This window comes from Gymnodraco acuticeps, unplaced genomic scaffold (genome assembly GCF_902827175.1).
Source record: "Gymnodraco acuticeps unplaced genomic scaffold, fGymAcu1.1, whole genome shotgun sequence".
Lineage (NCBI taxonomy): Eukaryota > Metazoa > Chordata > Actinopteri > Perciformes > Bathydraconidae > Gymnodraco > Gymnodraco acuticeps.
Window position 1 is genome coordinate 3,105,108 of NW_022991187.1, and position 26,413 is coordinate 3,131,520.

The window sequence follows — 26,413 nt, forward strand, 5'->3', positions numbered from 1 at the left end:
CCTCCCAGTGTGCTTCGTGCAAGAGGACATTTTGGTAACGTTACAGTCTTCTGGCAGCTGTTTGCCAATGACTCAGTGACTCCTCTGGAGGAAAACCAGGAGTTTACCAACACATCTGGCTCCATCACCTTCACCACAGGAGAAGAGACCAAGCCTATAGTCCTGGAGGCCGTCTCTGATAAGCTCCCAGAGTTCAACGAGTTCTTCGTCCTCAGGCTCGTTAATATCTCAGGTGAGATCAAGATAAAAGTAACATTTTTGTCAGATTTAACTGATAATATAAATAAATTCTTCGCAAAAGAAAGTTGCAACTACCATAGTAAATACATTTTGACTTTAACTCTTCAACTGTTGTCTATCATTTCTTAAAGGTGGTTACCCGGGGGAAGGTGGACGACTAGCAGAGATTTCCCTGAATGCCTCGGTTCTCATCCCTTACAACGACGACCCCTTCGGTGTGTTTGCCATCTCTGACAGCAACCTGGACCAAGAAGTAGCCGAAGATGTACTCTCAGAGGACGACATGGCTGACGTCACTTCCTTCACCATCCTCCGACAGCAGGGTACTTTTGGCGATGTACGGGTTTCCTGGGAGATTGTTTCTGGCCGCTTCCCAGAGGGCCTTCCCCTGATGGATGACCTGCTCCTGCTCGCCTCCTTCCCAGACGAGGTGGAGCTCCGGCCTCATGCCAGACGACACCACTCAGCCACAGACACGTGGTTTTTCTCTGGCCTTCCCGGAGCTTACGGGACCGTCTCCTCTGAAGACGGGCCTGCTGCTGTCGGAAACTTCACCTTCTCCTCCTGGCTAGTGCCCGAACCAGACACTGACGGCTTCATCGTCAGCAAAGGAAACGGGAATGGGACCTTGTATTACGGAGTAAAGGTCCACACCAATGAGTCTCACGTCACGGTGGTGCTGTATTACACAGTGATCGGATCAAACAGTCCCCAGGTGGCCCGGGCCAGTGCTGAGAAATATCTGGAGAGTAATGCCTGGTTACATGTGATCGTTACTGTCGATGATGGGATTATTGAGTTCTTCCTGGATGGGGTCCCTATTCCTGGAGGACTGAGGAGCATCAAAGGAGAGGGCATTACTGATGGTGAGCTGTTGCATTAGGTATTCAGATTACTTTGTAGTCCATTAAAGAGGACATGTGATGCTCATTATCAGGTTATATTTGTATTTTGTGTCTCTACTGTGACATGTCTCCATGCTTTAATGTTCAAAAAGCTCTTTATTTCTCTCATACTGCCTGTGCTGCAGCCTCCTTTTCACCCTCTGTCTGAAACCAGAGCCCAGTCTGCTTTTATTGGTCAACCACTAAGAGATGTGTTGGAAATATCCCGTCCCACAAAACAGCTTGTGTCTTCACCTCCTATCTGATGGGACAATTTATCTTTAGCATCTGTATTTTTTTGTATTATTGCAGTGTTAGTATTAACAGTCTTAATGTCACCTAGAAGGCAAAACACTTTTCATGTCAAAATATGACCATTATTTATTATGTCCTGTGAGCCCAGTTGTGTGTGTGTGTGTGTGTGTGTGTGTGTGTGTGTGTGTGTGTGTGTGTGTGTGTGTGTGTGTGTGTGTGTGTGTGTGTGTGTGTGTGTGTGTGTGTGTGTGTGACTATCTAGGCAGATAACTTCAAGCTTCTCTCTCTTTGTTCACATATGGAATGTCAAGTCTTAACTTCTTTCAGATATAATGCATGGCCACACACGTCACACACACACACACACACACACACACACACACACACACACACACACACACACACACACACACACACACACACACACACACATTGTTCAGGACTACTGGGACTCTGCTATGCTTGAGTGATCACTTAGCCTCAGCACTGCTGGATATTGTTACCGCTAAAGGGAATCAGTCGGCATTTTCTTTTCTTTCTATTCTCTCTAATTAATGGAGACAGTAGTCCTAGTCTCTATTGGACCAAAATCCCCCAGAGGGGAAATATTCTGATGGTTCTTTGGCTAACTTCAATCACAGGACATGTATACATAATCATCAATCATGTCACGAGTTATTGTCTGCTACTGGTGGCTCAACCCACAGGACTGGTTTTGTGTTTGGGCTTTATTCTTGCTCAGTGTGGCACATTTCCTGCGTTTGTCACATTCTGTACACTTAAAGACAGCGATAGGCAGCAGAGGTGTACGTTTATATAAATGAGTAATGAGAAAGAGCCAGAGCATGGCATTTGGCAGTCGTAATCAAGATTCTGTTTGTGGTCCCCATACATAGCAACCACATGTGATCCACCATTAACATTGATAACACTATAATATGACATAATTAAAGGTGGGGTAAGTAATTTATTTCAGAAACACCTTTTGTTATATTCCATGGAATGCTCTTAACATCCCGATAGCAATGAATACATGAAATGCTTTGACAATAAATACATAAAAAAAATTCATCTGTGGAAGCCGTAGCTCTGTAAAAAGCACGACCAATCATCTGAGCCGGCCCGGCTAAAATAACTGGATGGCCTACCTGCCTGTCAGCCTTCCATCTGTGCACACACTTATCTCGTGCCCTCATTGGTCATGTGCGCTTTGTGTGTGTTGGAGGAGGGGCTCTGTAAGGAAGAGGCAGATTTTTTCCGGTTGTGTATTTTCAAATTCTAGCGCACTCGAGCTGGTTTCTCCAAAATTACCTACCCCACCTTTAATGACTAATATTTTTAACAGTTAAAAGATGATACAGTAACCACACGTCAGAATCAGTGCAGATTAAAGGCCAAATTGCAATGACTTGCATATTAGATAATGATGCAAGTGCACGTTACAAAAAATATAAGTAAGTAAATTGCAACAAATAAACAAACCAGGGTCGGCTCTAGAACAACTCGAATGGGGGGGCAATCATTTACCAAGGGGGGGCACACACTGCCGTCAACAACCAACACACAAACACCAACGCAACTTCAATTTAAAAAAACATGCTGTAAAGTCTATTGTCTTTCACACAGATTGCAGGGGTGTAGTGCTATTGTATAGTGCACCTATGACTTGTGCATACATGCACGGTTGTGGCACGACCACCAAAACAGAAACATATAAGGACAGAGGGTGTCGTTTTCTCATACTGATATTCTGCACAAACTGTGCTGTTGTATTTGCTGTAAAGTGTCTTTACTGTAGGTTATTTTTGTATTATACTGTATATACAGCACTTTGGCTCGACCAAAAATCGTTGAAAAATGTACTATATAAATAAAACTTGATTTGATTTGATATGGACATAGGCCATCATATAAAAAGTGTGCAAATGTATTTAGTATCCTATCCATGTGAACATGTTTTAGGTGGGGGTGGACCTAACCTCCTCTAGGAGGGTCTGGGGGCATGCTCCCCCGGGAAGATTATTTTTAAAATATTGAAGTTAAATGCATCAATCTGGTGCACTTTGAGAGCAAAGTGAAGAGATCTATGGATAGCCTACATCTCTCAGCATCCATATGAAACAGAACTGTACACAGATTTACTTTTTCTTTATGGATATTTCACTAATCATTCCCCTTTTAAACTGTATTCTTGTGTTACTGTCCTATAGTATTTCATACCCGTTTTTCATTGATTCTCTCTTTAATAACTATAATGATCATATAAAGGTATTCCTCGAAAATACTTACATAAATGGTGACCAAACCGTTTGAGACCCACTGAGATAACTTACACTAAAGTGAACTATCTAAACACTGAGAGAGTCCTTACCTCACTGAGCTGACGTTATAAGATCCTCTCAGTCTGACAGGAGAGGACTGTCCTCCACCTTGGTGTAGAAACAGCCCTTTATATCCGTTAGCATAGCTAGCTAACCAGATGCTAACCACAACATTCCACGTTACCGCTCGCACACTCACAAAATGCGCTCGTGCCACACACACACAGAGCTTGAATGAAACACAGAGACCCATGTACTTGTACTGTACTGTATATCATATTATTTTTGATGGCTTTACTGTATAATCAGTGTAACAGATGAACATATCGCCACTGGGCTTTCATCTAAACACTCAGCCACGTAATGATAACAAAAAAAAGGTCGGGGGTCATTGGTCAAGCAACACACCAATCAGAGAGCAGCAGTGAGCTGTGTTTTATATTTGTATTATTTATTTCTGATGTATTTCACACAAAAAACCTTTAGTGGAAACGTTTTCACTTAGCCTATATGATAAAAAAAAGAAAAAATCGGCAAAGTGGCAAGGCTTGCCCACCCTGCGTTGGGGGGGCACAGTGACTCATTTGGGGGGGCATGGCCCGCGAATGACCCCCCATGACGCCGACCCTGAAACAAACCAAGGTAAAAATATGGGAAGCGGTATTTTCAAAAGTTATTCAATACATAAAAGTATTGAAGAAGACAGTAATGTTAAAAAAATTGTAAATAAAAAGTGTAAATCGCACATAAGTGTACATTGAACTTATACGTAGCCCCTTGTGTGGTGTTCATATTGTTGTTACTCAGCCAGTGTTCGTGGGTCTGGTGGACCCGCTGCCTTTTTGGGCTTCAATTCAACACAATCAAACTATTTTATGTTAAAATACTCAACAGATGTTTACTTCATCCCAATTACAAGCAATATAAACAGCTTATATGGTTCATATTTGCCCTTTTACATTTGTTAGATCGTATTAATTAATTAAAGTGCTACTCGTTTTTTTGCCCGCTGTTCCTGTGGTTCGTCTTTTTTTTTGCAACTAGCTGATGCTCAATCTCATCCTCTTCTTCAAAGTCACTGTCAGACTCAGAATTCTCAGAAATATGATCCTCACATTCTGATACCTTCCTCTCTACATCATCATCAAATGGTTCTCTCTCTTCCAGAATCATTTGCAAGGCCATCTTTGCAGCTGGGAGTAGAGTGGGAAAAAAAATCAAGTTGGTTCCCGTAAGACATAATGCGGGAATGTGAGAGCAGACAGGTGTCGGTGCTTGAATGTATCAACAATGTTGCAACCTTGTGCGGGAATGGCAGGGGGGCACACACACACACACACACACACACACACACACACACACACACACACACACACACACACACACACACACACACACACACACACACACACACACACACACACACACACACACACACACACACACACACACACACACACACACACACACACACACACACACACACACACACACACACACACACACACACACACACACACACACATTGTGTTCTGATATATGTTCTTCACAGAAAATAAGCCAAGGCCATTGAGTGTGGGTTTGGAAAAATAATTTCAATAATCATTTTTCTTTAGCTAAATAATGAAAACGGGTCCCACAGACCCGAATACCATACAAGGGTTTTAAAACCGAACTAACAAAAAAAACACAAAACAAAAAGAGACTCTTTTAAAGGTCCAGATCAGCCTTTAAAAAATGTCTCTTTCTCAGTGTGAAAATGACCTATCATATTAAATGTGCTCTCATTTCACCATATCTCAAGTCTAGTCAAATGTAAAGTTGCAGAATCTCAGCTGTGAATCGTATAACATAAACAAATATGATCGGACCTTTAAAGCATTCAAAAGATATCGGGGATATAACTTCAATGTGAGACATAGTCCTCTTTTGCAAAAGTGAGAGTTCAAACGAAGAAAAATGTATCTAATTGTTTTTCAATGTATATCATTTGATGGGGAAAAATACAGTTCATACTTAAAGTGCTTGAATATATATCATTTTGGCCATTTGTGAAACCTAATGCTTTGTCTTTCCCTGTGACTTTCCCCTGCAGGACCCTCGTCAGTGTTCATTGGCTCTGACCCTGATGGAGAGCAGCGTTACACAGGCCTTCTGCAGGACGTCCGCCTGTACAGAACCAAACTGAACCGCAGTCACATCCACGAGCTTCACACCCAGCCCGCCAAAACAGACCTGAGGAACCTCTCTGGTTACCTGCGCTACCGACAGGAGGAGAGGCAGAAGTCCTTTGTGGTGGAGGTCCGGGATGATGAAGAGGAGGAGGGAGAGGAGCTGTTCTACCTGCTGCTGGTGGGGGTTCAGGGAGGAGCGCGTCTCCCTCTGCCCAGACCCATCGCTACTCTGCGGGTCATGAAGAGCGACAATGCCAACGGGCTGTTCGGATTCACCGGGGCCTGCATACCTGACGTAAGTGCACACTATGGAACATACGCACCTCAAATCACAGCAAATATCACTTTTGTTGATAATCAAATATAACTATACTCTTTTGAATAAGCCTTAATCTTACTATTACAGTGGCATTGCAATGTTATTAATATTCCTTAATGTCACCACTAGGATTGCAAGATTTGGAAAAAAGTAACTTTTGTTTTTAGGCTCTGTACCAAACAAGGATTTTTCATTAATACTCTAGAATAACACTTTTGTTGGGACTTTTCTGCAGCATCTTCAGATATGTTCTCCTATTTTGCCTTTGTTAATTATTGACTGTGCTTTGAATATTGCACTAGTCCATATTGCAATTTCGATAACATTTAGATTAATTATGCATCTCTCTTCGTCACTCAGTTGTGTCTACAGAGTAAACATATGCGTAGAAACACATGTAATGTAAACCCAGCTGGTTTGTCGGTTCCTGTCCTGCTGCATATTTCATCAGGCTGCATGCCTGGCTGCAGGGAGAGATGCTCTCTGTGTTTAGTTGGATTGGATGCGTTGGCTCTCGTGTCTCAGGTGGAGCGACAGCTGGCGAGGCTGCAGCAGGTCTGTCAGTCAGAGCATTCCTGTACGAGCGGATCAGGAGTTCCAGCACTGGAAACGAGAGATCTGGTTCCTCGTTTCCATTCGGACGACAGGTGGCAGGGCCGGGAGGCATTCCATCAGAACCAGAGGGTCTTCTTTATGTCCTCTGGGGATAAATAGACGTGGAGGCATGTGGGCTATCAGGTGCTTAGTCTCTAAATCACCTGGAAATGGATCATTCAAAGGAATTCACTTATGTATGTGAGCAGAGTACAGCTTAATAGGGCAGCACAATTAATCATAATTTCATACAAATCGCAAAATAGTGCAATATCAAATTATACACATTATTTGTTTAAGTCAAATATGGAAACATTTCTGATTTAGGTATTGTGGTGCTGAAGAGAGGTCCTGATATTTTCCAGACTTAATAAAAAGTACTTGTTTGATACAGAAAGCATTAAAAAAAACACACCCTTTAAATATATTTTGTATTTTATTTTATTGTTCATAAATAAATCATTTAAGATAATCGCAATTCGTTTTTTTAACACATCCATGTGTTAGGAGCAGTGGGCAGCTATTAAACAGTGTCCTGCTGCAGTGACATTGTTGCCTTGCTCAAGGGCACCTCAGTAGTGCTCTCAACGTACCAGTCCACACTCCATACTTTGTCCGTCTTGGGATTGAACCAGCAACCCTCTGAGGCCCTTATCCCTTAGCTAGACACGGTCGTTAACATAGTTAGTAGGACAATTTATCAATTCGTTCTTGCTGTCCATAATTAATTGACATGTTGTCCTAACAGACCACTGAGGAAGGCTCCACTGTGTCCTGTGTGATCGAGCGTATGCGGGGATCTCTGGACCGCGTTTATGTCAACTACACTGTGACCCAACTGGACAGCTCGGACAGTGAGACGCCAGCCAATCAAGACTTTGGAAATGCCTCTGGAGCAGTGGTTTTCATGCCTGGACAGCGCTCTGAGGTGTGTGTACTGTGTGTGTGAGAGGGACTCAACGCTTTGACCTGTGTTAATGTGATCTTGAGCTGGGAAAAACACCTCTGAGTTTATCCAGGGTCACACAACGTGCACAGTGGGTAGAAACAAGTGTTATTTAGTGTGCGCTGTATTTAAACATCATATATTATTGATCTAGTTTAACAGCATGTTTTTAGACAACCAGCCCCCCCTAGTGGTTGGTTGGTTGGGAATTTCCTAATGAGTCAACAGGTGCCAGCAGATAATGAAGCTTTTCCTTTGACGGCTGAAATATCCACCATTTTTTTCAGAGTACAACTTTGTTTCGAAAAATAACCTAATAAATATATGCACATCTCTCTGTTAGGTGCTGAACCTGTTGGTGTTGGATGATAACCTCCCAGAGCTGGCAGAGTCCTTCCAGGTCACTCTGGTGTCAGCAGAGTCCAGTGATGGGAGGAATGGCTCCACCCCCACCAGTGGAGCCAGCATCGACCCAAACAGCTCCGTTAACACTGTCACTGTCACAGCCAGCGACCACCCATACGGTAATATTCACTCACATGCCCAGACAACTATATTGTTGTACTTTCAATGCTGATCTTTGTAGCCATAACAGATCCCTATTCATAAGATTAGGATGAGACAAGTGGCTTACTGGGTCGGCTAAATATGATTACCATGTTCCCTCTCTCCTTCTCCCTCTTATGTGCATTACTCTAAACTCCCTGCCCTCCAGGAAAGCTTTCCCCTGCTTCTCAATACATTCCCTCCAATTTTCTTTCTTTTTACCATCATCTTTTAACCATTGTTTTTAATATTAACTTGACGTTATTTAAGTTTTTAGTTGCAATTCAATGTAATATTATATTATTGTACTGTGTGTACCTGAGCAAGGACTACATACAGATATATAGCTTGAATCTGTCTCTCTTCTCTTTTTTTAAGATTAACGTTTGTGTATGCATGCATACAATATCTCCATATATTAAAGACGCAATTTAACCCATTCTCTTATTCCAGGCCTGCTGCAGTTTCAGCCCAGCCCCCCAGGAGAGGGCCTGATCTCTCCAGTGTTAGAGCCGGCCCACATTACTGTCAGAGAGGAAGATGGAGACGTCCGTCTGCTGGTAGCCAGAGCTCAAGGCCTTCTGGGAAGGGTCATGGTGGGATACAGGACAACGCCATTCACAGCGTCCAGCCCCGAGGACTACGAGGTTTTTTAAAAAAAATATTTTTTAAATGTGTATCAGGCAAAAGATACACATAACAGAAAGACAAGATGACAATACCAGCTAAAAAAATATTGTTAATAGGGTCCCTTCACTTTTTAAAAGTCCTAGGTCAACAGTCTGATACACCGGAGAACCAAAACACAAATACATGACATGCAGAGCCTATTTACTTTTCCATATAATCCCACTCCTCACTTCAGCTAATCAAGTCCCATTTCATGTTGTGTCAATCATTGTTCCCAAAAGAAATTGGCTCGCAAGTTATTTTTTACATTCAGATAACCCCTTGAAAAATATTGTTTTAGCAAGCAGACTAATTGTATTTATTATCTTGAAGTTTGTTTCCAGTAAAGTCTTTAATCCTTCTGAAGAATACATGCCAATAATAAGCAGGTGGAGAGGTAATACATGTTATCCTGCTTGGTTGGTTACCCCCTCCTCTATATTCCAGGACTCAGATGGCGTGCTGGACTTTCTTCCAGGGGAGAGATTAAAGTTCATCAGCGTGACCATCGTAGACAATCCTGTCCCTGAGCTGGACAAGATTTTCAGAGTGGAGCTCTACAACGCTGATGGAGGAGGTGAGAGAGAACTGTTTTCATTAGTTTCAGTTACATTTTGAGCCTTAGAGCTTCTATTTGTATTTGCTTTAACTGACCCTGTGATGTGCCCTGCTGTTTTTGTGTGCTGTGCTCCTGTGTGCTTCCCTACACCCACCTACCCACTCGACCCTCCTTCCCATTTGCCCTCCTCTTCGGTGTGATTCTCTCCTGGTGTGAACCTTGTTTGATCCTCGTGTTCGATCCATCAGTGGATCCGTTTCTGCGTAGTGAAGGAAGTGGTAGTGGGGAGAGTGACTCTGACTTCTTGCTTCCATCCTATCTCCACCGTGGTAAGTTTCCCCCTCCTTTTCCTTTTCCCAAAACTGCTTCTAGTTTTCATTCCTTGACCCCCACAACCACATAATTTCTTACTCCCTAAGGCTGCATTACTCCAAGTCCAGTTGTATTAGTGATCAGGTAACATGTAGCTGCTGCTGACAAGCCATATTTTGGTCTGATACCTAATTCTTTTAAATTTGACCGTTTTATGACCTAACAAATCACTTGTACAAGATATTTTTTCATAGTAATATTTGTAATAGATTTTGACCACCATAGCTAGGATACTGTCCTCTGAAGACAGAAATTCTGGACTGTGACAGAAGACACAGTTCGCCAGAATATGTCCTTTGAAACATATGTTGCATTACCATTGTTCACAGTACATACAGACAAAACAAAAAGTAAGTAATATAACATGAATAATGCTTAATGAACAAAAGAATATAATGACAATAAAACTAAAATAACAAGACAAAGAGGAGGAAAACGGAACGTCAATGAGACAGACGGGGGAGAGAAAAACGTTGTTGTGCTTTTTATTAATAAAAAAAAAGTCCTTAACACTTTTTGTGCAATTATTATCCTTTAGAGCCTCAAGTGTCCATACACATAGGTATGTGGGTGCATGTGTGTTAAACCTTGAGTGGTGTTTACATAGTACTGTGACCCCTGTGAGGAGTAGCCTGTGGGAAAAGCAAACAGCCTTTCACAGGCAGAAAGGGTAAGTGGTGGAGACCCCGGTGTTTAACACCCAGGTTGGGCTGCTGTGACATATTCTGACCTTTACTTTATCTAAGTTATTTGGTAGTAAGAAGGTGTGTATTATAATTGGAAGATTCCTATTGTAATCCCCAGCTTGATTGATAAATGTAATGTTTTCATTCCCTCTCATCCGGTCCTTTTCAATGTCTTTAAATTAAACAGTTGAAATTGTAACCAGAATTGATCACAAACAAGTAACACAGGGTTGTATCTGGTATTTTGTGTGTAGCCAGCTTAGGAGCTGCGTCCCACATCACGGTGACCATCACTGCTTCTGATGACGCCCATGGAGTGTTTCAGTTCAGTCCTGAATCCCTTTCTGTCAACGGGACAGAACCTGAGGATGGACGCAGCTCTCTGGTCCTGCAGGTCAGTGTCATGACCATTTTAAACATGTAAAAGTATCCAGTAAGATCTCAGAGATGTAGATGTTTATCTATATTTGCTATAGAAAGTCAAGATATAATACTGCTCTTGATCAGGTCTTTTTTAATCTTCATGCTAGTTTCTGTGTGCTCTCTCCCAGGTGGATCGGTCCTTTGGAGACCTCTCTAACGTCACTGTGTTCTGGGAGGCTGATCCCAGCTCTGAGGGGGAGCTGCTCAGCAGGTTTGGGAACATCACCTTTGGCGTAGGTCAGACGTCGGAGGACATCATAATCGAAGTGGCCCAGGATCAGACCCCTGAGTTGGACCAGAGTTTCAACGTGTCTTTGGTCAACGTCTCCCACGGTCGCCTGGGTGTCCAGACGTCTGCCACTCTGACTGTGCTCGCCAGCGACGATCCTTACGGTGTTTTTGTTTTCGCCAATGTAACAAGATCGGTCCGTATTCCTGAAGCTGACACAACTGTCACCCTCACCATCCTGCGACAGAGAGGCCTGATGGGACAGGTACAGGAAGTTAAATTAAAGCCACCTATGAGTCTGTTTCTTTAGCTTTTAATAAATAAATAGACCGGTTTGATGAACCCCTACATATCTTAATCTTCTTCTTTTATTTTTTCTAGGTGCGAGTCACGTATGGGACTCTAAAAGAGACAGATCCAGAACCTTACCGGACCCCTGGGGTGGGTCGAGCCACTGAGGGGCGGGACTTTGTTCCTCTTCTGGATTCGGTTATGTTCTTAGCCAATCAGAGTGAAGCAAACATCACCTTACGAGTGCTGGATGATAAGGATCCAGAAAGAGGCGAGGCCGTGTTTGTGAGGTTGATCAGCGTTCAACTCATCGAAGGAGAGCAGGAGAGGCTCAGTAAGATACGGACGATTCATTTCAGATATAATTATACTTCAACTCCACTACACTGACAAATATGCTATTGCTCTTCCTTCCAGTTTCCAATTCCCCTTCTCTGGGACCCCGGGCTGACATTATAGCCCAGGTGGTAGTGGAGGCCAGCGACGATGCGTTTGGGGTCCTGCAGCTTTCTGCTTCTGCTGTCAGTGTGGCCGAGCACTACGTTGGGCCCATAATAAACGTTACTCGTGTTGGGGGGATTTTTGCTGACGTATCAGTCAAATTCCGAGCAGTGCCTTTGACCGCCAGAGTCAGTAAGTGTCGACATGGATTTAAATCAATTCCATTTAAATGTGTGTGTTATCAGGCATGTTCATATGTGTGTGTGTGTAAGCCTACACCTGTTCTGCACCGCATTTTACTGACTGATCTTTATTTAATTTGTTTTATTCTAACCTTTTATTCAATATGCTTCTTAGATAACTTTGGTTTTGTTCTCCTCATAGCATTGTGAAGCACCTTGAGATGACGTTGTTTTTAAAGTGTATTGTATGAAATGCATTATTATTATTATTACTACAGGTGAAGACTACAGCGTAGCCTCCACTGATGTGGTCCTCCTAGAAGGGGAGTCCAGTAAATCGGTCCCCGTCTATGTCATCAATGATATGGTCCCTGAGCTGGAGGAGACCTTTCTCATCGAGCTGATCAACCAGACCACAGGAGGAGCTCTGCTGGGGGAGCTCACACGTGCCATCATCACCATACTGCCTTCTGACGACCCTTTTGGTGCCTTTGGTTAGTCGACATTATCCAGGATATGTTTAAGTCTTCTCATCTTATTCTGGACTACTTCTCAGTTTTTTTTTTTTATTTCTACCCAGTCTTCCAAGCAGTTCCAGTGACCATAGAGGAACCAGGGTCTAACTCTATTGAGGTTACGTTGCCTATAGTGCGTAATGCTGGTACTATTGGCACAGTGGTAGTCCAATGGCAGGCCACGGTTAATGGTAAACTAGCAGTGGGGGACATCAGACCCACATCGGGAGAGGTGACATTTGCTCCAGGAGAGACCATGAAGAGGCTCAGGGTGGAGGTTTTAGCGGATGATGTACCTGAAATCACTGAGGTATGAAGCTGACCATGAATTTGTACATCATTGGAAGTATTTATGGTCAATCTTTATAACACTTTTTCTGTCTTTTCTAGATAATTAAGGTGAAGCTGACTGATGCCAGTAATGGAGGAAGCCTTGGAGCCGATACATCTGTTGACATTATAGTGCCTGAAAATGACAACCCGTACGGGACGGTGTACTTTGAACAGTCTGGATACCGCCTCCAGGAGCCACTGGAGGGCGTTTATAATGCCAATGTTACTGTCCGCAGGAGGTACTTTTTTCTCAATTTAACTCACCTTTTATTTCATTTTTCCTAAACTTATACAAGAATGTTCATACTTTTGCTTACTTTAAAAAAAAACATTTGTTCTCAGCTAAATCCACATAGTGTATATAAAAAAAGGCAAGAGAAAAAATAAATAAAAACAGTAATTAAGCAAAGAATACTACAAAATACTTTAAAAAGTATAAAATGAAATTGTGAGTGTGTGTTTGGAAGGTAGAGATGCTAGTATGATTCAGAGGGTGTTGCAAATTATTTTTTTAGAGGTCAAAATAATGGGTTTTCTTTTGTGTATATTCACTTCACCCACTTTTCTTCTCTGCTGTCTTTTCTCTATCATCCTCCTTGCCTTAATTCCAGTGGTGGTCACTTTGGCCGCCTGGAGATCGTGTACAGAACCTCTAAGATCGACATAGTTGGCGTGGCTCAGGCTGGCGGCCAGGACCTGCTAACGTACTATGACGTCCCAAAACCTGAATCTCCATCCTCCTCCCCCCTCCGGACGGTAAACATCACCGGTCAGACGGACCCTCTGGCTTCATGTGCTGCTGCCTGTCTGAGAGAGGCTGCCTGCCAGGCCTTCTCTCTCTCTTCAGGGGGGAGCCCGCCCTCCTGCACCTGGGTGACTTCAGGGTTTGACCAGCTGACCTCTAACCCTCAGGTTTTGACGTATGTAAAAAACCTCACTGCAGCTGCTGTGCTGTTCAGTGCCCAGGCTGTGGCGGGGAGTGATTACACCCCCGTTACCGCTCAAAGTGCCTTCATGGAAGACGGGTCGGGGGTCGCCAACCTCACCGTCCCAATCCTGACTGATAAGTTCCCTGAAATGGATGAGAGCTTCCTCATACAGATCTTAAAGGTAAAAAACAATGTTTTTTTAATATATATATATAAAGAGTGGTTCAGTGATGGCGTATTTTTGTAGGCTAAACCCAAAGTTAGCATCACAAGAGACAAAAAGCAATAGGATTTTTCTGTTGGATTCTGAAATATTGCAGAAAATAAGATGCGTATGTGGCAAAGAAACATTTATGATCCTTACTGTACATGTGTTGTGCCGCAGGTTAATTTCCACATGTTAACACAAATTGTTATGATGTTTTAAGAGTAAATGCAATCACCAGAAGTAAAAAGCTAACTTTTAGGCTGTAAACAAACTAAATCAAGGTCACATGACTTTAAGTCACTGCCGCTAAGCTAAAGGCAGCCAATGTCTGTTGTGATGTTGTTTAGTAGTCTTAATAACTTGTGAGCAACTGCTGTTTTTAACATATCATCTTCAGAAATTCACCAGTGGTGTATTTAATGACGTATTTCATGTCATAGTACAAAATATGTTAAGCCTGTGTTAATAACATACCTTTCTTTTGGCAAGTGGTCAAATGCTGACTAATTTCAGTGTTTTAAGACTCATTCCTGCACCACCCTATTTCTGTTCATTAATAATAATTCATTTTTTCACATGCATTATATTTCCACTGTTTAACACAATGTTTTGTCATGTATTGTTTAAAGGTGAAGCTGATTAATCTGACCGTGGCTCAGAAGAACCTGCCCTCCATCGGCCAGCCAGACCAGGCGGTGGTCACTATAGGGATGAATGGAGATGCGTTCGGGGTGTTTCTGATATACAGCCTCAGCCCCAACACCACCAACGACGGGCTCTATCTAGAGGTCAGAGAAGAGCCTGGGGTTGTGGTGCCCCTGGTAATCGAGAGGAGAGGAGGGAACCTGGGCACCGTCACCGTCGAGTGGAGGTATGTTGGAGGGGAGGCCACACCAGACGCTGACTTCACCGGGACAGGAGGGACTCTGGTCTTTGACGGTGTGTGGATCAAACACTGATTCGTTTTTCAATCCTCCAACATCTTCCCAGAATGAAACATCTTATTTACTGTCTCTGCCCACAGGTGATGTGAAGAAGACATTACAGGTATTAATCAGAGATGACATTGAGCCAGAGGACAACGAGAGCCTCATGATTGGTCTTGTGAATACGGAGGGAGGAAGTCGCATCCTGCCCAGCTCCGACACTGTAACCATAGTGATACTGGCTAACGATAATGTGGCCGGAATAGTGGGATTTCATCCAGCCTCACGTTCTGTCATTGCCAGAGAAGGTGGGAAGTAGTTTTCTATGATTTGCCTGTTTGTATCGCTACTTAATATTAACCATGTATGCCCCAGCACATTTCAAACCCTCTCCACTGTCACTTTCACAAGAGATGTGTCCTTATTATGTGTGAGTGCTAATAGCAGCATGCAGCAACAGGTGGTTCTCTGTGGTCGTCTGTCATAATCTTAAAATGATTTATGCATGAGCCATTGAAGTCTCCCTGAGTGTAATCCATACAATTAGAGAACTTGAACACTGGTACCTACATTATAAGAATTCACTTTAATGCTCCCTAAATAACTTATAACTTATATTTCACATTACAGGTGAGAGGCTCTCCTTATTGGTGTTGAGAACAGCTCCAGGTTTGGGTAATGTCACTGTGGACTGGACTCTACAAGGGCCTCTTGTGCAACGGACCTTCACCCAGAACTCAGGGACAGTCTTCTTCACGGAGGTACATTTAAGAGAGAGATAATTGAATGTGGGATTATGGTAAAACACATTTATTGCAGAGTATGAAGATGCAGTCTTTGGCAACAATCAGCAAGTTGTTATTGTTGTTTTTCTGTGAGGGTGGTTGAAGGATCACACATTTAAAGGAAAATATGTAATTGAGGCAGTAAAGCTATATTTTATTTTATCCTGCATTAATTATGTATGTCTCCTGCAGGGAGAGCTAAATAACACCATAGTCCTGCAGCTTCTTGATGACGCCACACCAGAGGACAAAGATGAATACAAAGTCGTCTTGTCCAACATCCAAACGTTCGGTAATGCATCTGCTCTCTGCATGGTCGATACTTTAGCATGATCCCAGAAATGCCTCAAAATACTCAGACTTTTTACCCAGATTAACATTCCCCTGACCTCCACACAGGTGTCGTGGTGACAGGTCATGCTGCTCTGGATGTTCAGGGCAGGGAGGCGGTGCTCTCTGTGGACACCAGCGATGAGCCCTACGGTCTGCTGACCATCGCCCCCTCATCACTCAGGGTGACCACCGAGGAACGGGACAGAACTATAAACATCTACGTCAACAGAGAGTATGGATCCTCAGGTCAGTGGGGCGAAGTGTTAAATACTTGATTCCATTCTTTATTTATTTACTAATATCATACCTAAATCTCTGGTACAGGAGCTGTGAATATCACCTATGAAGTTCTCAGAGGGTCTCTACAAGACTTGTCCCAGGTGGAGGGGGCGCTCGCTGACCCGGGACAGGACTTCATCTCTGGTGCTGGTTCTGTTATCCTTCAGGAGGGACAGACTTCTGTCGCCATCCCTGTCACCATACTGGAGGTAGAGCTCTGATCCAAGCACTATTTCCTTAAAGCAGATTTGTTTTGATGTGGAATTTTAAAACTGTTTATATTTGTTTTTTAGGACGACATCCCTGAGCTGCAGGAGTTCTTCCTGGTGAACATAACATCAGCAGCACTCATCACGACTCTTGCCACTGTTCCCCATCTAGGTATGAAGCAATTTCGCAATCTGTTGTTACAAAATGTCTATGATTGCTATTGGTCATAGTAGACAGTTGTGTTATTATTATACTGTCAAATTACATTCTTTCAATCATTTGTTCTGTTTGTGTCATTTTTTTCTGATGTATTTTACAATTTTTCACCATTTCATAAAATCTATTTCCTTCTTTCTTTTCATAATTTCTCTCCATTTGCTCTGTTTGATGATTAGAGGTTGTATATTGCACATTGCCAGGTAAAACACACATTCATATGTTTGAAGCTTTGCCTAAAATCTCATGTAGTTTAATGTAAAATCCCCCTACATGGTCCATTAAAATGCAATATTTTAGTTAATGTCAAAGTGACCCCGTAAAGAGATTTGTAGTTTCTCCTACTGCTTTTGCACTATCCAAACCGCACTCCACAATATGAATGAGTTACTTCAGAAAGTGATGAGTGGACAGAATACAGCATCAGGCTCCCAGAATACTATCAGCCTCTGCGTACAGACACTCGGTAAACACACGGCCGCTCTTCTGGCAGCAGTCATTATGTGGCTTGGATGGCGGGATTGATGCTTTCCATGATTGAGGAAGCCGAGGGATTTGGTGGGAGCCGAGTAGCACGGTGTGGTGAGGAGGGAGAGAGCCAAACTAAACCCGGCGCTGGCCTCCCAGTGTCTTGGCCATAGAGTGACTGGAAGACGACTATTCAGGGGGTCATAAATCAGTCCACCCTAAAGACTTGGCTGCTCCGCTTTCCAAGCCACTTACAGGAGACGCTTCTTAGCTGTAATCCTTCGATCCAATGTGCCATGACAGAAGTTAGTTCCTCTAGCATTTCCTCCGGCACATATTGCGCTGATGGTAGTTGCAGCCATAATAAGGCGCTGATGCTAATAATAAAGTATCTATACAGTCATAATTAACATTTAACATGTTTCCTCTTTTATAATGTCTTTTCCGCAGACACTCAGGGTTTGGTAGCAGAGGTTAGCATCGCTGCTAATGATGGAATTAGAGGAGTCATTGAATGGACGAACACCATGTAAGTACAATCAAATAATACATTTATTGTATTATTTGTACATGCCCTAATAGTTCTTTCCTCTTAATATGCTTCTTTCCAGGTTTCAAGTGAATGAAACGATAGGAGTACTGAGTCTAGTGGCCTACAGGAACAAGGGGACATATGGGAATGTCTCTCTCTTCTTCTACGCTCAGAACCTGGAAGCTCAACAGGGATTGGATTACAACACCAGTGGAACGGTCTGCTGTGCACAGTATTTTAACATAACCTACCAAATCCCACACACATACTGTACATACACAGCACATTGAGGTAGCATGAATATCCAGATGGGATAAGTCAAGAAAGCTTAACTTGTTTAACATTCTTGAAGTGGTTCTGCCTCTCATCCAAAAGAAAGATAAAACAAAGAAGTCTTTTGGATCAAGTGACATTTCCTTTAGATATGGCCTGGATTAATGATAGTCTTCACATAGTGTTTAAACCGAAACCCCTCTGTCCACACAGATGCTCCACTTTGTTGACGGTGAAAGGCATAAGTTTGTAGAAGTGCAGATCATCGATGACGCTGTTCCTGAGGGAGCTGAGAGATTCCAGCTGATCCTGTCCCATCCCTCCCCCGGGCTGGAGCTGGGCACCAACACCACAGGTACAGGAGGGGAGGATACAGTACCACATCATCTCTGAAACATGAATACAACAGCATCAAACAGCAACACTTATGCTTCCAGTGCTATTTAGTTCAAATAAACTACTGTCGATGAATGATCAAGGGGTTAAGAGAGTAAGGAGGTAAATACATTATACATATGTGAGAGTATAAGGAAGGTTTTATAGAATTGTTTGGTTTTTTAACAACCTGTATCAACCTGTTTAAATGAACAACTGTACGTAACTATGATATTATTATCTTTAACCAGATATGGTAAAAGTACACACATCCTTTACTCAAGTAGAAGTACAGTGTTTAAAAATACTCTGGTAAAAGTATACTGACTAAACTTCTTTACTCTTCTTTACTTTTAAAGTAAAGAAGTATGGGCTTGGTAATGTACTTAAGTAAAAAGTACCCATAGCTAGCAGCTGTTTTAAAGAGTACCTGACCTCCCTTTATATTAATAGAACAATAATGTCATTGTTAGCTAATGAATGTTTCCATGCTGAACAACGGCAACATGACAACGTTTCCATTGGTCCCTCTTCTTTAGAGAAGACCAGGAAATGATGGATACACGGATCGTGTTTCAAATCAATAGGCACGCAATGACTTTAAAGAATTATGATCACGCACCAAACACACATTCAGACTAAAGGAACCAGCTGTTTGGAAAATGTGAGGAGTAGAAAGTACAAGTATTTGAGTTCAACATGTAAGAAGTAGAAAGTACAGGTATTTGAGTTCAACATGTAAGAAGTAGAAAGTACAGGTATTTGAGTTCAACATGTAAGAAGTAGAAAGTACAGGGTATTTGTGTTCAACATGTAAGAAGTAGAAAGTACAGGTATTTGAGTTCAACATGTAAGAAGTAGAAAGTACAGGTTATTTGAGTTCAACATGTAAGAAGTAGAAAGTACAAGGTATTTGTGTTCAACACTGTAAGAAGTAGAAAGTACAGGTATTTGTGTTCAACATGTGAGAAGTAGAAAGTACAGGTATTTGTTCAACATGTAAGAAGTAGAAAGTACAGGTATTTGTGTTCAACATGTAAGAAGTAGAAAGTACAGGTATTTGTGTTCAACATGTAAGAAGTAGAAAGTACAGGTATTTGTGTTCAACATGTAAGAAGAAAGTACAGGTATTTGTGTTCAACATGTAAGAAGTAGTAAAGTACAGGTATTTGTGTTCAACATGTAAGAAGTAGAAAGTACAGGTATTTGGTTCAACATGTAAGAAGTAGAAAGTACAGGTATTTGTGTTCAACATGTAAGAAGTAGAAAGTACAGGTATTTGTTCAACATGTAAGAAGTAGAAAGTACAGGTATTTGTGTTCAACATGTAAGAAGTAGAAAGTACAGGTATTTGTGTTCAACATGTAAGAAGTAGAAAGTACAGGTATTGTGTTCAACATGAAGAAGTAGAAAGTACAGGAGTTGTGTTCAACATGTAAGAAGTAGAAAGTACAGGTATTTGTGTTCAACATGTGAGAAGTGAAAGTTCCAGGTATTTGTGTTCAACATGTGAGAAGTAGAAAGTACAGGTATTTGTGTTCAACATGTAGAAGTAGAAAGTACAGGTATTTGTGTTCAACATGTAAGAAGTAGAAAGTACAGGTATTTGTGTTCAACATGTAAGAAGTAGAAAGTACAGGTATTTGTGTTCAACATGTAAGAAGTAGAAAGTTCAGGTATTTGTGTTCAACATGTAAGAAGTAGAAAGTACAGGTATTTGTGTTCAACATGTAAGAAGTAGAAAGTACAGGTATTAGTGTTCAACATGTAAGAAGTAGAAAGTACAGGTATTTGTGTTCAAAATGAGAGAGTAGAAAGTACAGGTATTTGTGTTCAAAAGTAAGAAGTAGAAAGTCAGGTATTTGTGTTCAACATGTAAGAAGTAGAAAGTACAGGTATTTGTGTTCAACATGTAAGAAGTAGAAAGTACAGGTATTTGAGTTCAACATGTAAGAAGTAGAAAGTACAGGTATTTGTGTTCAAAATGAGAGAAGTAGAAAGTACAGGTATTTGTGTTCAAAATGAGAGAAGTAGAAAGTACAGGTATTTGTGTTCACATGTAAGAAGTAGAAAGTACAGGTATTTGTGTTCAACATGTAAGAAGTAGAAAGTACAGGTATTTGTGTTCAAAATGTGAGAAGTAGAAAGTACAGGTATTTGTGTTCAAAATGAGAGAAGTAGAAAGTACAGGTATTTGTGTTCAACATGTAAGAAGTAGAAAGTACAGGTATTTGTGTTCAACATGTAAGAAGTAGAAAGTACAGGTATTTGTGTTCAAAATGTAAGAAGTAGAAAGTACAGGTATTTGAGTTCAACATGTAAGAAGTAGAAAGTACAGGTATTTGTGTTCAAAATGTAAGAAGTAGAAAGTACAGGTATTTGTGTTCAACATGTAAGAAGTAGAAAGTACAGGTATTTGTGTTCAACATGTAAGAAGTAGAAAGTACAGGTATTTGTGTTCAACATGTTAGAAGTAGAAAGTACAGGTATTTGTGTTCAAAATGTAAGAAGTAGAAAGTACAGGTATTTGTGTTCAACATGTAAGAAGTAGAAAGTACAGGTATTTGGGTTCAACATGTAAGAAGTAGAAAGTACAGGTATTTGTGTTCAAAATGTAAGAAGTAGAAAGTTCAGGTATTGTGTTCAAACATGTAAGAAGTAGAAAGTACAGGTATTTGTGTTCAACATGTAGAAGTAGAAAGTACAGTATTGTGTTCAACATTGTAAGAAGTAGAAAGTACAGGTATTTGTGTTCAACATGTAAGAAGTAGAAAGTACAGTATTTGTGTTCAACATGTAGAAGTAGAAAGTACAGGTATTTGTGTTCAACATGTAAGAAGTAGAAAGTACAGGTATTTGTGTTCAACATGTAAGAAGTAGAAAGTACAGGTATTTGTGTTCAAAATGAGAGAAGTAGAAAGTACAGGTATTTGTGTTCAAAATGTAAGAAGTAGAAAGTACAGGTATTTGTGTTCAACATGTAAGAAGTAGAAAGTACAGGTATTTGTGTTCAAAATGTAAGAAGTAGAAAGTACAGGTATTTGTGTTCAAAATGTAAGAAGTAGAAAGTACAGGTATTTGTGTTCAACATGTAAGAAGTAGAAAGTACAGGTATTTGAGTTCAACATGTAAGAAGTAGAAAGTACAGGTATTTGTGTTCAACATGTAAGAAGTAGAAAGTACAGGTATTTGAGTTCAACATGTAAGAAGTAGAAAGTACAGGTATTTGTGTTCAAAATGTGAGAAGTAGAAAGTACAGGTATTTGTGTTCAACATGTAAGAAGTAGAAAGTACAGGTATTTGTGTTCAAAATGTAAGAAGTAGAAAGTACAGGTATTTGTGTTCAACATGTGAGAAGTAGAAAGTACAGGTATTTGTGTTCAACATGTAAGAAGTAGAAAGTACAGGTATTTGTGTTCAAAATGTGAGAAGTAGAAAGTACAGGTATTTGTGTTCAACATGTAAGAAGTAGAAAGTACAGGTATTTGTGTTCAACATGTAAGAAGTAGAAAGTACAGGTATTTGTGTTCAACATGTAAGAAGTAGAAAGTACAGGTATTTGTGTTCAACATGTTAGAAGTAGAAAGTACAGGTATTTGTGTTCAACATGTAAGAAGTAGAAAGTTCAGGTATTTGTGTTCAAAATGTAAGAAGTAGAAAGTACAGGTATTTGTGTTCAAAATGTGAGAAGTAGAAAGTACAGGTATTTGTGTTCAAAATGTAAGAAGTAGAAAGTACAGGTATTTGTGTTCAACATGTAAGAAGTAGAAAGTACAGGTATTTGTGTTCAACATGTAAGAAGTAGAAAGTACAGGTATTTGTGTTCAACATGTAAGAAGTAGAAAGTACAGGTATTTGAGTTCAACATGTAAGAAGTAGAAAGTACAGGTATTTGAGTTCAACATGTAAGAAGTAGAAAGTACAGGTATTTGAGTTCAACATGTAAGAAGTAGAAAGTTCAGGTATTAGTGTTCAACATGTGAGAAGTAGAAAGTACAGGTATTTGTGTTCAACATGTAAGAAGTAGAAAGTACAGGTATTTGTGTTCAAAATGAGAGAAGTAGGAAGTACAGGTATTTGTGTTCAAAATGTAAGAAGTAGAAAGTACAGGTATTTGTGTTCAAAATGTAAGAAGTAGAAAGTACAGGTATTTGTGTTCAAAATGTGAGAAGTAGAAAGTACAGGTATTAGAGTTCAAAATGTGAGAAGTAGAAAGTACAGGTATTTGTGTTCAACATGTAAGAAGTAGAAAGTACAGGTATTTGTGTTCAAAATGTGAGAAGTAGAAAGTACAGGTATTTGTGTTCAAAATGTAAGAAGTAGAAAGTACAGGTATTTGTGTTCAAAATGTGAGAAGTAGAAAGTACAGGTATTTGTGTTCAAAATGTAAGAAGTAGAAAGTACAGGTATTTGTGTTCAAAATGTGAGAAGTAGAAAGTACAGGTATTTGAGTTCAACATGTAAGAAGTAGAAAGTACAGGTATTTGTGTTCAAAATGTGAGAAGTAGAAAGTACAGGTATTTGTGTTCAACATGTAAGAAGTAGAAAGTACAGGTATTTGTGTTCAAAATGTGAGAAGTAGAAAGTACAGGTATTTGTGTTCAAAATGTAAGAAGTAGAAAGTACAGGTATTTGTGTTCAAAATGTGAGAAGTAGAAAGTACAGGTATTTGTGTTCAAAATGTAAGAAGTAGAAAGTACAGGTATTTGAGTTCAACATGTAAGAAGTAGAAAGTACAGGTATTTGTGTTCAAAATGTGAGAAGTAGAAAGTACAGGTATTTGTGTTCAACATGTAAGAAGTAGAAAGTACAGGTATTGTGTTCAACATGTAAGAAGTAGAAAGTACAGGTATTTGTGTTCAAAATGTAAGAAGTAGAAAGTACAGGTATTTGTGTTCAAAATGTGAGAAGTAGAAAGTACAGGTATTTGTGTTCAACATGTAAGAAGTAGAAAGTACAGGTATTTGTGTTCAACATGTAAGAAGTAGAAAGTACAGGTATTTGTGTTCAAAATGTGAGAAGTAGAAAGTACAGGTATTTGTGTTCAACATGTAAGAAGTAGAAAGTACAGGTATTTGTGTTCAACATGTAAGAAGTAGAAAGTACAGGTATTTGTGTTCAACATGTAAGAAGTAAAAGTAAAAAGTCGTCAGAAAAATAAGTTGTGGAGTAAAGTACTGATACCAGTACAGTAACAAAGTATTTGTACTCCACTACTTCCCACCCCTGTCTTTAACTACATCTTTCTGTTTTCTTAAAGCCACTGTGAATATCTTGGCCAGTGACGATGGACATGGCGTCATTTCCTTCAACACCAGCGAGCACTTCCTGTTGAAGGAGCCCACGTCTGTGTCGGGGCTGAGTGAGAGCGTGGCCACCCTGATCGTGATCAGGAACCCAGCGGAGGGCACGTTCGGCCCTGTGACGGTTCAGTTCAGCATCACTGACGCCAGCGGCAGCCTGGCAGAGGGAGACCTGAGGCCAGCACAGGGCTTTGTGGTGCTGGAGGATGGAGTCAGGTTTAAGGTGAGGGAGAAGTCGATTTTTAGTGGCTTTACAGCATTATAGAGTGTTATTATTTTTGGCCGCACCTGGAAGATTGTTGATAACCTACTGGATCCATAAATACACTCACATTTTTTATTTATGATTGTCTATTCTTTTATCTTTACGCAAGACATCTATTGCTTCAATACTTCAATACTCTGTTGCTATCCCCAAAGTTTCTTTAATTTTTTTCATAAACATTTTTTTTTTTCGGGGAGTTTTTTCCTTTAGGCTGCGAGAGTCTAAGGACAGAGGGTTTCGTATGTTGTAACACTGTAAAACCCCCTGAGACAAATATGTAGTTTTTTTATTGATTGGGCTTTGTAAATATACTTTGATTGATGGATTGATATTATTCCAGATGCTGGAGATCTGGGCAGTCCTGGACGCTGAGCCTGAAGCAAATGAAACCTTCACAGTGACTCTGTCCAGCCCAACAGGAGGGGCTCGGATGGGGGACCAACTCCAAATACTCATCACCGTCCTGGAGAACCTGGCTCCGTCTGGCCTGTTCCGCATCGGACCTACCGTCAACAGGTCTCAATACAGATTCTATAACTTAGAAAAATCATAAACACTCTGATTATCTAATGTTGTATCTCTGAGTAGCTGAACAAATATGTAAAAATACAAAAGGGTCTCAAATCTCATGCAGAAATGTGATGCAGTGTGAGTTAAAGGTCACCTATTACGCAAAATCCACTTTTTCATACTGTATCTTGTATACATAACCATGTGTCCCCTCTGTGTAAAGAGATTCTGAAAGTTTCAGGAAAAAACGTTTTGTCCTGATCCATTTATATAAAAATATATATATTTGGCTTGTGTAACCATTAGCCAATCACCAAGCAAGGTAACCCCCCCCCCACCTTATCACCTGAATCTCCTCCTAGAGCACCATTGTGTTCTTTTTAACCGAATATCTCACAGAGGGGCGTGGGGAGGGGCTCCTTATTTTTTGAAACAGGGCTGAAACAGAGGGGATTATGGGATGGTACAATGCATGATCTGTTTGGTATTTTCCAAACACTTCCCATAAGAAATGTTACCATAGTACGTACCATGGTACAATCTGTCAAAAATACCATGGTACATGTACCATGGTAAATATACCATGGTACTATGGTACAAGTACTATGGTAACATTTCTTATGGGTTCAGAGACATACTTTGTATATATATCTGAGAACTATAATACATTGATGTAAAACCTTTAAATGTGTTTTTCCTGTACAGAACCAACACAGAAGTGGTGGCTGATGAAGGTGGCAGAGCAGTCTTCCTCACTGTGTCTCGCAGTAATGGTCTGGAGTCAGCTGTCAGTGTGGAGTGGGAGACGCAGTCCGACACAGCCACTGCCTCTGGTGAGTATTAATAAATGTCCCAATTCAAAGTCACCTCATAAATCCCCCTAATTTCCTCAGTTGTCTTCTTTCAATGAGCAATTTATTTTGTATACTCTATTTTTAAGTCTTTAACACATTACAACAACAACATAACAAACAACATACAGGTCACCAGAGGCAATACATTATATCAATATGTTCACAGCAATTAGTCCAGTACCATGGGGCACCGTCCCCCAAAACAGGCTCGCAACAAATGGTGTTGATTGCAGTCCAGCATAAGAGGCTAGTAGATACATGTATAAAACAATTGTAGGGTGTGGAGTCTTTTTTTAGTGAATGCTTTTTTGCTAGCAATCAGTAATATTTTAAGAAGGTACTTGTCCCGAACATTACACTCGACAGGTATATTGCAATAATTGCATCTTTCCTTTCTTCCATACAGAGGGTCACCTCCCAGTGATGGGTGTGTACCAGAGCTTTGATGATCACCCCACCTCTTCTTGGTGCTCTCTACCTGGAGGGCCTTCCTTCCTGGCCATGAGGCTGGACAGGAGGCCTGGTGTTGGATCCTCCTACAGCCTGGCAACTCTTTACCGATGGCAGGGAGTTTTTGTGCCAGTAGAGGTAGGCTTACAACATCTCTGTGTCTCAATATGCAGAAGATACTTTACATTACTTGTCACTTGTTAGATGCTTTTATCCAAAGAGACTTACATACATTCAGTACTGTGGGCAATCCCCACAGGAGCCATTTGGGGTGAAGTGTCTTGCCCAGGGACACAACGACATACTGACTGTAGTGGGACTCGAACTTGCTATCCCCCTGATTCAAAGTTCAGCGCTCTAAGTTCAGCGCACTATCTCACTGAGCCACAGCCTCTGTACAGATACTGTACTTATATCTATTTTATTTGTATTTACTTGCACATCTCAAAACATTCTCTAGCACTATTTTATCTGTTTTATTAGTTCTATGTCCTATATATATGTTGCACTGAGCCTGT

The 26,413-nt window shown here is 40.9% G+C and overlaps 1 protein-coding gene across 1 annotated transcript in view; it reads left to right on the forward strand.

Moving 5' to 3' along the window:
* The window catches only part of adgrv1 (adhesion G protein-coupled receptor V1), a 181,614-nt gene that overhangs the window by 34,587 nt on the left and 120,614 nt on the right, over positions 1 to 26,413 (forward strand). The window contains 30 exon segments of the mRNA XM_034238439.1: positions 9 to 232; positions 372 to 1,106; positions 5,796 to 6,169; positions 7,536 to 7,715; positions 8,077 to 8,257; positions 8,733 to 8,926; positions 9,396 to 9,525; positions 9,756 to 9,836; positions 10,820 to 10,959; positions 11,117 to 11,482; positions 11,599 to 11,842; positions 11,926 to 12,141; positions 12,410 to 12,625; positions 12,712 to 12,956; positions 13,037 to 13,218; positions 13,591 to 14,089; positions 14,746 to 15,055; positions 15,141 to 15,350; positions 15,673 to 15,803; positions 16,020 to 16,119; positions 16,227 to 16,406; positions 16,485 to 16,648; positions 16,733 to 16,820; positions 17,784 to 17,862; positions 17,945 to 18,083; positions 18,352 to 18,493; positions 23,774 to 24,039; positions 24,422 to 24,597; positions 25,297 to 25,424; positions 25,852 to 26,033. Of these exon segments, the coding sequence (XP_034094330.1) occupies positions 9 to 232; positions 372 to 1,106; positions 5,796 to 6,169; positions 7,536 to 7,715; positions 8,077 to 8,257; positions 8,733 to 8,926; positions 9,396 to 9,525; positions 9,756 to 9,836; positions 10,820 to 10,959; positions 11,117 to 11,482; positions 11,599 to 11,842; positions 11,926 to 12,141; positions 12,410 to 12,625; positions 12,712 to 12,956; positions 13,037 to 13,218; positions 13,591 to 14,089; positions 14,746 to 15,055; positions 15,141 to 15,350; positions 15,673 to 15,803; positions 16,020 to 16,119; positions 16,227 to 16,406; positions 16,485 to 16,648; positions 16,733 to 16,820; positions 17,784 to 17,862; positions 17,945 to 18,083; positions 18,352 to 18,493; positions 23,774 to 24,039; positions 24,422 to 24,597; positions 25,297 to 25,424; positions 25,852 to 26,033 (6,502 nt within the window).